General features: G+C 44.1%; 1 protein-coding gene across 4 annotated transcripts in view; it reads left to right on the plus strand.

Moving 5' to 3' along the window:
• ARSB (arylsulfatase B) overlaps positions 1-13,721 on the plus strand; it is a 288,497-nt gene that overhangs the window by 168,465 nt on the left and 106,311 nt on the right. The window contains exon 7 of one of the 4 annotated variants that reach the window (XM_074384380.1): positions 11,059-12,301. The exons of the other annotated variants lie outside the window; for them this stretch is intronic. Within the exon in view, the coding sequence (XP_074240481.1) occupies positions 11,059-11,210 (152 nt within the window). The 3' untranslated portion in view covers positions 11,211-12,301. Of the gene's footprint in view, positions 1-11,058; positions 12,302-13,721 lie in introns of those variants that run through there. 4 annotated transcript variants of the gene reach the window in all.

The following is a 13,721-nucleotide window of genomic DNA, read 5'->3' on the forward strand; positions in this document are numbered from 1 at the left end:
TAGTAACCTTAATAGCAGCTGTAGAATTCTTCCTTTTTTTTTTTGAAACAGAGTCTTGCCCTGTCACCCAGGCTGGAGTGCAATGGCACCATCTCAGCTCACTGCAATCTCTGCCTTCTGGGTTCAAGTGGTTCTCCTGTCTCAGCCTCCCGAGTAGCTGGGATTACAAGCATGTGCCACCACACCAGCTATTTTTTTGTGTCTTTAATAGAGATGGGGTTTCACCATGTTGGCCAGGCTGGTCTCGAACTCCTGACCTGTGATCCTCCCTCCTCAGCTTCCCGAAGTGCTGGGATTACAGGCATGAGTCACTGCACCTGGCCAAAATTCTTTCTGCAACCAAACATAACATAATCACAGGAGTAACACCAGGGGATGAAGATCATGAAGGCCTTGGTTCCACCTGACCTTGGAATGACACCTGGAAATCCAGGGTTCAGGGACCAGAAATCTGTGACTGAGGATGGGACTGGGGAGTGACACACCAAAGAAAATACTCTCCAGGAGCCAAACAGAGGACTTTTGGAGGCAGAATTTGCTGACTGAGCTAATCAAGCCCCTTTAATCAGTAAGCATCTTTTCTGAGAATCTTCTTTGCTAGGCCCTTTTAGGCATTAGAATAATGGAGACAGTCCTTGCCCTTTAGAAATTCACAGTCTATTGAGACTGTAAGAAATCTCCTAGACTAGAAATGGCAGTGCTGATACAACTGTACTCTAAGAAATCTGTTTATTTTCAGGAAAGTAATTTTGTATGTTTTACAGACTGGCTTGAGTGCTCGCTGTTGTTGTAGCTACCACCAACTATCTACTGAAGATGATAACCCAGGATGTAAGAAGTGACTTCAGACCCAAGGTTCTGAAAGGGCCCCTCAAGGCCTCAGGTGGCTCCACAGAAGTGGCAGAAGAGGCAGGAACTAGGAACCTGGCATCAAGGAAAAGTGCCTTCTCTGAGAAAGAGGGGCCCCAGGAGGCTGTCTTAATTAGGTCAACCATAAACCACCACAGATGGGTCATTTCTTATATTATTTCAAAATATTTCTAGGGATGAGAATTCCTTTGTGTCCTTTATAGACCAAGGTTCTTTGTGTTACCTTTTCCCAAAAGTAAATTCCTTTCCCTTTATTCATTCCTTGTGGAAAGAAAATGCCAGTCCTTTATACTTGTCTTACAGCAATATGGCAGATGCAGCTTACCTCCAAGCATCCCAGTGAATGATGTTTGGAACTTTTCTTGTTACTCAGTAGCATATGGAGAAAAGAGTGAAGTCAGCTAAAAACGGAAATTTTAAAAAGCCATCTTCAGAAAAATGTAGGCCCAGATGCTTTCCTCCACCTTTTTTGGCAGGCTATCACATACAGTTTCACAGGTTGCTAACTGCACGCACAGGGGCACAGCCTGTCCTCCATTTGCCAAGTCACATTTTCTGGCACAGAGAGGGATATTTGTTCTAATTTGTCTCTGTGGCTTGCTCTCTTCTATTCTTGAAGCTGCAAGCCACAGTGAGATGAATGAAAACCGGTCAGTCTCATAGACAAAAAGCAGGGAAAATGCAATAGAGACAAAAAAGAAAGCCAAGGGAAGGATTCTTGGGGAAGGTCAATAGGGAAGGGTGGAGAAGAGAAAAGGAGATGACCATTATGATCTTCCAATCAGGAGTTTAGGGGAAATTGTTTGCCTTATTCAGCAACCATGCGACTGGAAAATAAGCATTCCCTTTAAAATAACACTTTAGTATACAGTCAACTTCATGAAAAGATAATTGGGTTGTGAATAAACTTATAAGCGTTAAGACTAAATCATCCCAACTCCTTTAACTTTACACATTGTTTTTTTGTTTGTTTGGTTGGTTTTGTTGCTTTAGTTTGGGTTTTTTTACTTTGTGTAGCCTTATGTTCAACAAATATAAGGTCCTGATTCTGTTGATAGCACTCTCTTAGTCCTCGTGTGCAGGGGTCCTCAATCCTTGGTGTGCATTAAAGTCACCTGGGCAGCATGCTGACAGTGCAGCTTCCTAGGCCCTCCCTTCATACAGCTTCAGGATTTCTGGGCTATATTTTGATCAAACATTGAGGCAATTTCTGATAATTCAAGGATCACACTTTGAGGAAGGTTGCTGTAGACATGGAAAGCATATAATCCACAGTTCCTTGTCCTGGAAGAGCCTATAACTGAGTTAGGGAACAGGATGTAGACACACATGAAGATAACTAACAACACCCAACAGTGGGTGCTACAGAAGCAAGTGAATAGCAGTTAAAATAATGAACAGGTGAGATATTAGATGGGAAGAGGAAGAATGTTCCTACGTGGAATTCCCAGAAGACTTCAAAAAAAGCGTGGGCCTTTAAAAGAGAGAAGAGACCATTTCAGATGGGAAAAATATGTAAATAAAGGCACAGTAGCTTTATGTGGTGAGAGACTTAGGGAAAGGCTGACTCCACATCTCCTCATGGCTTCATGATGATCCTTTTGGACCCACAGGTTCAGCCTCCTTTCTTCCGAGGTTACTTTTAAGAATATTTCATAAGGGATCACAGATGTGCATGTGAAAAGTGATTAATCACTGTTGAAATGTATGTGCTGATTGATTTGTGTGTTACACTATTGAAAAACTACATAGACTCCAAATGGCATCTGATTATTAAATTCAGATGTCAGAGTCTTTGATTAACAACATATCTTTTGGTTTTGTATATTTTCCTTCACAAGTGGCAGGGCTTACAGACATCTCAGGCTATGCCACAGAAGAGTTAAATAGAGGAAGTGGTCATGAAATTAAATGTGAAAATGGTCTATTAATTTTGTAATACGGAACCTTTGTTTACTCATAAAATCTATATTTGGACCTCATTCTTTTCAAATGGATCATTATCTGAGTGTTTTTATTGAAGAGTGTTTGGTACTTGTGTTTTATAATTATTTTTCTTTCACCCAAACAATTTTGTGTATTAGAAAACAATTTCAGCAAATATTTTATATTTAGAAAATCAGAAGAAAATGAAGATGAACCTCTCTTTTGCCAATACGCATAATAAATACAAAATGAGAGGAGAATTTTATAGTACTGCATGACTCCATTATCTGCAGTACAAATCACTGCTTTTTTTTGGTTTTCTTTTTGAGACAGGGTCTCTCTCTGTCCTCCAGGATGAGCGCAAAGGCGCCATCTCGGCTCACTGCAGCCTTGAACTCCCCAGCTCAAGTGATCCTCCCACCACAGCCTCCTGAATAGCTAGGACCACAGGCATGTGCCACAACACCCAACTAATTTTTTTTTTTTTTAAGCGATGGGGGTCTCGCTTTGCTCCCTAGGCTGGTCTTGAACTCCTGGACTGAAGTAATCCTCCCACCTCGGCCTTGGCAAAGTGTTGAGATTACAGGTGTGAATCACTGTGTCTTGCCTTGCTTTATTTTTTAAGTGATAAATAAATGTTGTATGACTTGAGGTAGAGATTATATCTAATGTTTAATTTGTATAACTGCGTAAGTAGAAAAACTGTTAGTGAAAATATATTGGCTGGGCGAGATGGATCATGCCTGTAATCCCAGCACTTTGGGAGGCCGAGGTGGGTGGATCACCTAAAAATACAAAAATTAGCTGGTGCGGTGGTGCATGCCTGTAATAACAGCTACTCAGGAGGCTGAGGCAGGAGAATCACTTGAATCCAGGAGGCAGAGGTTGCAGTGAGCTGAGATCACGCCACTGCCCTCCATCCTGGGCGACAGAGCAAGACTGTCTCAAAAAAAAAAAGGAAAGAAAGCAATATATTTCCTTATTCCATCTGTGTACACAATTATTATTATAATTTTTTTTTGAGACAGGGTTTCACTCTGTTGCCCAGGCTGGAGTGTAGTAGTGTGCTCATGGCTCACTCTAGCCTCAACCACCTGGGCTCCAGCAGTCCTCCCATGTCAGCCTCCCGAATAACTGGGACTATAGGCAGATGCCGCCATGCCTGGCTAATTTTTGTATTTTTTGTAAAGACAGGGTTTCGCTGTGTTACCCGGGTTGGTCTTGAACTACTCGGCTCAGGCAATCCACCTGCCTCAGCCTCCCAAAGTGCTGGGATTACAGCCATGAGCCACCACACCAGCCTATCAATTATTATTAAACTCATGTGTACCAGTACAATTTTAAGCCCTCCAAGCTGCATTTAGTTCTAAATTTTGATTGTGTGTGCATGTATGTGTGTGTATGTGAACAGAACGTTCATATGACTTCATTTCTGTAATGTGATAATACAAATATTTGGGATCATTTAAATCTTATTAGCCCTTATCTTTACCAAATTAATCTCGACTGTTGTGTAGCCACTTCTCATCTGCTACATATACACATTTTACCTATCATTCAGATTTGAAATTTCCTTGAACGACTTTCCCAGCCTGGTTTCGGATAATTACTTGTTGAGAGTTCGTCCATGCTCTGTTCTCCCCTCCGCACTGTAAAGATTCTTCTTTTGGGCCAGGCGGCTCTGCCCTCCAGGGTATTGTTTTCCTTCCTGTTCAGTGTCCGTGCTCTTGCCTGTGTTTCTCCTGTGCCTTTCCCAGGACCTAGCAGACAGCCAAGCACCTGCCCACTGCTCTGTAAATACTGACCTGCACCTCAAGTGGGGCGGCCTTTGTGTTCTTTCCCACTTCCAAGTTGATTTGCCTGCGAATCCCATATGTGAACACATATGCAAATGTCCCTCATGTGCTCTTTACTGCTTGGAAGCATATGCAAGGATGTGGCACTTTTTCTAATTGCTTGAACAGTCATGTGGATCTCTTTTAGGCAGCACTTGGCCAAAAATTCTGAATATTTAATCACCGGTGCAGAATTAGTTCAGTTCGCCAAAAAAAAAAAAAAAAAAAAAAAAAAAAAAAAAAGGTATGTATGAAATGTGAATATACTGTTAACTTTTTCATCCGCATTTGTAATTAGTCTTTTTCCAATATTAAGTTTCTGCTTTTTGTACTGAGTTTTTAGGGACAAAATATGGTGAGGATTCCATAGTCATTGCTTGATACAATATATAGTTCCTGAGATAACTATGTAATTCTGAATGTTGATACACCCATCGGAGAGTTTGCTTTTTCCTCTCTCACATCTGTTTTGCTTTAGGCAAGAGAACTTTCTCATGCCAGAATGTCTTCAGTGGATGTAGGCAATCTGCTTTATGTTGAGCCTCTGCAATGCACAGATGCAAATGTTTAAAAGGTTAACGTGGTTATTTCTTCATCTGAAACAAACGTCCCTAATCACTACTTTTGTCCTTTAAAAAAAATGTATTCTGTTATAAATCCATTGTGTGTAATCCTTATACCCTTGTCTCATAATCCTCATATCAGAGCTGAATTAACTCTTTTGTGGCCTCCTGTGATGAATTTCAGTTGTCCTACTAGTTTCTCTTGCTGGTTTGATTGTGTCCTCTTGATGGAATTTAGGTTTTTAGGAAGAGAATGAGGGAAGCAGATTCTCCACCCAGAACAGAATCCCACTAACTGAAAGAAGGGCGCCCCGCAAAAAAGTTTCTAGCATATCCAGTGTGAACTCAATTATTTAATCAACAAATATTCCAGAGCACCCATTGTTTCACTGTACTAGGAAATGGGGGCGAGATGGGGATAGTATATGGAGGCTAACCTCAGCAACTGTGCAGTCCAGTTGGAAAGATGAAACCTAGCATGACAATAGGACGGTAGCGTGTTGTGAGCGTCAAATGTGTGATTCTGCCCTGCGCTCCTGCCGCCACCAAAAGCAGGGGGAGCCTTCAGCTCATCATACTCACAGCTCTGGGCATTTTTTTTATGTTTTTAAATTTAATCTAACACTTTAGGATCTGAATTTTCTATAGAAACTTTACCTAACTTTTCTTGTGTTGCTAATCTGTTGTATTGAGTAAGCCTTCTGTGTAGAAAAGAGGTTAACTATGTTAATAGCACTATGTCAAAGATTCAAAGCCTTTGAGAGCTTGGGAGAAATCCAACCCCAGTCATTTTCTGACACAACTGAACACAGGACTCTGTGGTTGAAAGTTCCTGAAACTCCCAAAGCACAGGAAGGCTGACTATAGATCCTAGTTAAAGATGTTTAATTCACATAGTCCCTTGTGGGCGCTTACTGTTAGCAGCTGGAAGGCCTTGTATTTTCTTAAAGTGCATCCTAAATAAAAACTGAAAAGCCATTCAATGCTAATTCAAGTTCGTGGTTAGAAGCGCAACTTTGTTGGCATCTAGAATTAGAACTGTGTGATGTGTCCCCCAGAAAATGAGCTCTCATGGTAAAAATAGACAAACTCTACCCCCTGCCAAACTAACTGTCCGCAGAAATCTGGTCTGCTTTCTGAAATGGGATGTAGGTTTCCAAATTCTCTAGACAATCTCTTTCTAAAGCAAATGAGAAACAAATAATTCACAGGCACCAAATTCATTTTGAGTTCAAAGCAAGAAGCGTTTTCACTGTGTTGTTTTTACCGAGTCATTTCACAACTCGGTTCTCTCTGGAGCACTTATACCAAGAGTACAAGAAATTCATGGGATCAGAGAGCTGGTTTTGCACATACACTTAATCACTCCCATCCTTATTTCCCCTGCTTTCCTGATGCCCTGAATAGCAGGTTCTGTCCCCAAAAGAAAAATGACAGTTGAAGAAAAGATCACTTAGCTTTTTCCTTTTTAGGGAGGTACTAGGAGGGCAGTGAAGCCTGCAGGGGGACAGGGAGTTTGAGAAGTGAATGGAGATTAGAACAGAGTTTGCTTCAGATGAGCTTCAGAGCTGTGCCTTTTCTTCTGGAACCTGGTACTAGATCAGGGGGTCTAGTGGGGTGTCCACCAACACTGGCCACCAGACCAGACTTAATGGGAAGGGCCCAGAGATGGGTGCAGTCTACAACTGCCAGCATCAGCTGCCACCTATTCCTCTCTGTGGCCCATGGTCAGCCAGAATCAGAGGGCCAAGCAGTGGCTTGTAGCTTGAGAAGCGTGTCAGCAGGCTGGGATTCAGGGCCAGGCCCACATGCCTGCAGTGGAGAGAGCAAGGCTGGCTCCAGGTCCTATGGGGCAGGTTGCCAGGACGTGATTTTCAGAGCAACAAAGCGGAGTGAAGAGTGATTGGCAGTGAGTGTGAGCAGACAGCTGCAGAGTTGCCCCAGCCTAGTGTTAGGCCTAGCCACGGGCTCTGGCAAGCCTCAGCCTGACCGCAGGATGGGTCTCCCAGCTTCAGCTGAAGGCAAGAAGTGCTGGTGACTTGAGGAGCTAAGCCAGACCTGGCTCCTGCCCTCCTCCCTGAACATGCTCCAGGATCATCTGTCTCCTTGTTATTCCTCACTCTTTTTAGCTCTCCATGGGGCTGGCCCTTGGTGTAGACATAGGAGAAAGATACTGTGATGTGTGCAGAAAGCTCTGTCACCAGACATGTGGCCCCCACTATGGGGATGGGCCTGAAATCCTCTCCAGGAGAATTACTCACCTGCTTAGAACCCCTCGGCGAGCCTCCAGTGCTTGCTCCAGAAGAAAGCCGGACTCAGTCCACACCACAGAGGCCATGCATAGGCATGGCCCCACTCAGCAGTCTGTCCTCATTCCCCGACCCTCTCCTCCGCTAGCTCCCTGCTCAGCCATGCCACATCCTCCCTCCCATTCTCCCACTGTGCCACCGTGCTTTTCCTCATGCTGTCCCCTTTGCCCTGACTGGCCTGTCCTGCCTTTCTCTGCCTGGTAAAATCAAGCTTGTCCTTTGAGATCCAGTTCAAACGTAACCTTCCTCACCAAGGCCTTCCCAGCTGCTCTGACCACCACCTTTCCTGGCAGGATTGCATGCTGATTGCACCTCACTCAGTGCCTGCTCAGCATGTTCTATGTACCTCTAGCCCATCATGATAAGGTTATATATGCACATTCTTTTTTAGATCCTGAACCTCTCCAATCAGGCACCTGGACATCTGTCCAATTATATCTGTACCTCTCCCAGCACAGTGCCTGAAACACAGTTTGTCATTTATACATATCTGTTTTGTAAATCCATTATCTGAGATGAAAGCCTATAGATTTCATTAACATCTTAGCTCTGACTAGTTGAGAAATCAAAAGTAGGGCATATGGCACAGCTAACACATATTGACGTCTTGCTGTGTGCTGCTCCGCCCTCCCTGTGTCCAGCAGAAAAGTCAGCCAGCACATCATTGACCTGAGCAGAGGGAGCCCAGGGTGCCGTCCTGGGTCCCTCCAGCATCACTGCACACAGGGTGGCGGCACCAGTGGAGGCAGGAGCACTGACCTGTGCTGAAGGCTGAGAGTAAGATGGGTCCCTTGTGGCCGTCAAAAGTATTTGGACTTCTGAAGCTGCCTGTGGCTCCGGAAATCAGGGAAATGCTTTAATGGGAGTGCTTCTGTGTGCAGGGAGGTGTAAGTGCAACATGAAATGAATCTCACTCCACCCAGTACAGGATGTGCCCGGCAAGCATGCTGAGCTACCCTGTGCCAGCTACGTGCTCTAGAACGGCATCCTCCCAGCCACCCAGGAGGTCATGGAGGCCTCATCAGAAAAGTGGCTTAAAAACCATGTGGAATCAGACCATTTGAACACTAGCTAGAAATGGGAAGCTATTAGGGAATTATTGTTAATTTTCTAGAAGACATTGCTCATCTTTGCACATTAAATTTCTACTAATATAATAGTATTGTGATTATGAGGATTTTTTTAAGGATTCTTGTCTTTTAGGGATATATACCAAAATATTTACAGATAAAATATGATTGTTGGGATTTTCTTGGAAATAATATGGGGAGGATGAGATGGGAGGTAAAGGTAAGAAGATTGGCCACAAGTTGATGATCGTTGGGTACATGGTGTTTATTATGCTACTGAGTCTACTTCTCTGTATGTTCGACATTTTTCATGACAAGGTGTTTTTTAGGTATTTGAGAGAGTAGGAGGGAACAGTATTTTGTTCTCATCCCCTCATTTCTTGGATTTGCTTTATCGTTCCTTTTCCTCATCCAAGGTTACCTCAGGATCTCCTAGTTAGATAAGAGAGTCCGAATTATTGGTCTATCTACCCTTTTGATACCTTCTTAAAAAGTCTTCCTTTAAGATTCCTCAAATATGTTTAAAAGGCTTTGGAAATTAGATGCATTTCCTCTCATTGGCTCAGGAAGGGGTGGGAAGCAGCATGCGGTCCTGGAAACCAGGTCTGTCCTCCAAATGCTGGGCTCAGGCTCCACTGAGGTGAATCACCTGCCTCCCTCCAACGAGGAGTCTGCCTTCCTGAAGACAGGTTATGAAGAGAAATGTGCCGTTTTCACTGTGCTTGTATCTAAGGGAGCCGGAGTGGGAGCATTTGAAAAGAAAGACACTTTCATATGCCTAAATCAACTTGGAAGCCAAATGATGAAGATGTGCTGTCTGATAGAGCTTGGGAACCACCAACCAACTGGGAACATAAAATGTGGAGGGCAGGCTTGGCCTGAATTATTGAATCTCTCAGATGTTTCTATTATGTCTCCCTCTTAAGGAGGGAAACTGGAAGCTCTTTTAAGTCCACTAACTTAACATTTTTCAGAGTAGATTTTTCATTGGCCTTCTTTCTACCGCCCTCATGTTCCCAAAACACCCCTTCCATCACCACACCTCAACACGGAATGCTCTATGCTCACTGTATTATCCTCAGCCATTTCCCACCTTCATGGCCCAGCTTTCTGCTGGTGCAGACCACAGATATGGTTGCAGGAGAGTGGAGGAAGAATAGCTAATTGGGGGTGACAGAGTGGAAGAGAAGCATGGCAAGAGCATGCCAGCTGGTAGAGTCATAAATGGAACTATAGACTTTTCGGAGATGTCTGCCCACTTGAGGTAACCGTCTTGCCTAGCTTCCTATCCACACATGCCACTTTCCAGTGGTGTGACTTGGAGGAAGCTACCGAAAACATATTTATCACCTTCCAGAGGCCAGAGGGCCTATGAGTGATTGTGAGTAAGATGATGTCGGAATCCTGGAGAAGCTGACAGTCGAGAATAATGAAGCGGATCTAATAGGCCAGAATGTCATCAGGTCAATGTAGAGTGCTGTGTGTGGACCACCTGCAAAGTGCAGGATAAGGAGGAGTGGCTGACCAGGAACTTCACAGGAGGCAACAGTGTGGTGTGTCTGCACAGACCTACAAATGTTTTAAAATCCAGTTGCATGGATGCAAGAGGCTGAAAGCGTCAATTCTGTAATATATCCAGAGGAGAAGTGCCAGCCCAGGAATCACATGTTTTCTGTAAGCTTCTGAAGGGGGCCATCTCAGTAAATGATGGCTGTTAATATGAAAGCTATTACTATTTCTCTGATGGTATCTGAAGTACGTGTTGCATGCAGAAGATCTCTGAAGATCTTTACATATTAACAGCCTTGTGACATCCTTCAGGTGTAAAATTAATACACATGCCAGGGGACACTGTGACTTTGTAATTGTTTCGTATTTTCTCTGCATACAGGTTAATTTTATTTGATTGTTGTTATCCCTTTCATTCCTAACTTACACACTAGGGTGTTAGAGAGGAATGTAATCCAGAACAGATTTTCTGATAATAACGATAAAGGCCACCCTACTTTCTCTCTATTTTGTGGCCCAGCACTTGATGTGCATTAGTGCAGTTAACCCTCACAGAAACCCAGATGAAGGTAGGTGGTAGTATTAGTCTCATTTTACAGAAAAGTAAAGTGTTAGAAAGTTAAGCGATTTGCCCCTAAGGCTACCCAGCTAGAAAGCAGGGCGGGCACTCCGGGAGCACAAGCTCTCAGGGGCTGTCCTTGGCTTTGCCCTTTCCACAACAGTGAATGATTGCTCCCCTGAAGCGCCCCTTGCCTGGGGTTCAGCACCGCGACCAGTCCCACAGGCATCGTGTCTAGGTGTGACTGCGCCCCTGAGTCCACAGAGCCATCTGGCTGCTTAGTCAATGATAATCCAACATTTTAAATTTGCTTCCATTGGACATTTTGCTCTTCCAGCCACTTTCTTTATCAGAGGACAAAGGCATGCTGACCACATATTTATTATCATTCCTCCTCTTTACTGCTTGTTTTTCTAGTCAAGGTCAGAGAGCATCAGAAACACTCCGTGCTGAAAAGAGCAAGACTGGCTTTCTCAGAAACGGTTTTTACCTCGGTGAAAAGCAGTGAAAGAGCCTCCAGTAGCCTCTTCCTTGAGTGGTACAAGGTGGATAGAAGAGAAAACAATTAGAAGTAACTATAACGAATAGAAACAGAAAGACATCTTTCTTCCTAACAACCTCATTTTGTTTTCCTTGTAATCTTATTAAATTTTCACATACTTGGTATAAAATCACTGCAGTGTAGGTTCTGATAATGTCTTATAGATGCCTGTGTGCCCCGTTGACTGAATTCTGCTCTGACATGTCCCTAATATAGCAGATTCTCTGTACAGATAAGTGGAAAGTAATTCCGCATACAGGTAAACCTGATGGGACTGTAGAATTAAGCCTTTTGCTTGTTATGCAACTCACAATTATTAAGAAAAGGCTGGGTGTTTTCAGCAGCCCCTTGGAAACATGATTTATGACATGACAACATCAGTCGAGGTCTCTTCTTCACTCTCCAGCATGTACTGATTGGGGTAAATCTGAGGAACTTCCTACTTGTAAGAAACAGTGTCTTGTGTGTTGCTGTCATTAAACCCTGGAAGCCAAATGCTGAGTTCCCCCTGACGGTTTCTGGTTGGCAAATATACACGTGACTCTGAGCACACTACTATGTGTAATATAAAAAGAGCTTGAAGGGGTAGACCCTGCCCTCAAGTGGCCTTAATTTTTTAGGAGACTTGCCATGGACCCAGAAGACGCATGGAGCATGTGGCAGCATTTCCCCCTTCTCTTAGCATGCATAGGTATAATGGCCACTATCTGGGAGCGGGGGGGTCAGGGTTGGTTGCAGCCAACCCTGCTGGGGACAGAAGGGCCAGTCCCTACCAGGCTATCCACATTGGTTAAAGTAGGAACCACCCATGTTTGTCTCCTCTCCAGGATTCACTCTTTGAAAGCATTTGGGTAATTACAGCTTGCCTTTCTGCCTTTGGTTGTTAGTTTTAGTGTCTTAATTATCTGCCATGTCAAAAGATTTTCCCGGGCGGGGCGCGGTGGCGCACACCTGTAATCCCAGCACTTTGGGAGGCCAAGGCGGGTGGATCACGAGGTCAAGAGATCGAGACCATCCTGGTCAACATGGTGAAACCCCGTGTCTACTAAAAATACAAAAAATTAGCTGGGCATGGTGGCGCGTGCCTGTAATCCCAGCTACTCAGGAGGCTGAGGCAGGAGAATTGCCTGAACCCAGGAGGCGGAGGTTGCGGTGAGCCGAGATTGCGCCATTGCACTCCAGCCTGGGTAACAAGAGCAAAACTCCGTCTCAAAAAAAAAAAAAAAAAAAAAAAAGATTTTTCCTGATCCCTCCGAGCTCTCTCTCTTTTCCTCTTAGTGGTGTTTTCACCCTGCTTGATAGGTTAGAATTGTTCAGTGGTTTCCATTTCTTCTGTCATATGAACAGTAGGCAGTTCCCAACCTTCCCATCCTCTCTAACTTACTCTCTACTTTTTTTTCCTTAAGAGAAGCTTGTATGATGACATTGACCAAGTAAGTCCTGTAACCTCAATGATAGGGTGGTTTGGTTGGGATGGCAAGGGAAGGAAAAAGAAATTGAACCAGTTTTGATTTTTAAAAAATCATGCTGAGCTGGAGTGAAACACTTTTTTTCCCCCCTCAGAAACTGAGCTCTTTTTTTTTTTTCTTCCACATTTTGGTTCCATCTGCAATGAGCAGTTGTTAATCTTGAGAGACTTCTCTTCCCTGGTACTTGTTTCATTTTGCAAGAGTCTCACTGTGCCTGTGTCTTATGTGAGCTTCTTGAAATGAAAGAACATTAATAGCTAAAAACTGTTAGAGCCATTTGAGCTCCTGCTTCTACCTTCAACTCAGCAGGACTGTTGGGCTAGGGCCCCTATCTAGCTCTGCCAGGTGCCCTCAGGTGGGAGAAGAAGGGCACTGAAACAACAAATAGGCCCTTGACCAGACCTCCAGCCCATTGCCTGCAGGGAATAGCACTGGAGTACAATTTCCCATACGTAGTAGATGTTCAATAAATAATCATTGAATGGATAAAACCAGTTCCTAGCCCAGCACAGGTGCAGGGTAGATGCTCAATAATGTTTGTTGAAGTAACGAATACATTACTGTGTTCCATGGGGGAAGAATTCCGGTCTTCATAGCACTTGCATCATTTGAAACTCTGCAAGGGTTCTGGGCTGGATAAACTAGGAAAGCAGCCTGAGCAGGGAAGCAGATGGCTGATCAAGCCCTCCAGCCAAGGAGACCAGCACTGTTTCTGTGGGAACTTGGATGCCACTGAGCTCACTCATGGAAGCTTGCAGGAGTGGTGCAGGCCCCAGTGGAGCAAGTCCAGGGCTCTGTCTCTGCTCTCTGCTCTCTTTGGCAATAGGAAAGCAGCACACACTTGTTTTTGCCAGGCCCCGGCTTCAGCGGCCTTCATACCCCAGTAATTACCTCCTGATCAAGGGAGGGAGGGATGTGTGTAGAAATCACTTTTTAGTAGCACATATTTCTCTTGGAAAAGCCCCAGTAAGCTGCCGACTTCCTCTCAAGTGTTCAAAGGATACCAGGGGACTGATGGGCTAATTTAATCATATTAATACAAGAGGCGGTCATTCCCAGTGCAGAGGGGA

The sequence above is a fragment of the Saimiri boliviensis genome, chromosome 1 (assembly GCF_048565385.1).
Source record: "Saimiri boliviensis isolate mSaiBol1 chromosome 1, mSaiBol1.pri, whole genome shotgun sequence".
Classification (NCBI taxonomy): Eukaryota; Metazoa; Chordata; class Mammalia; order Primates; family Cebidae; genus Saimiri; species Saimiri boliviensis.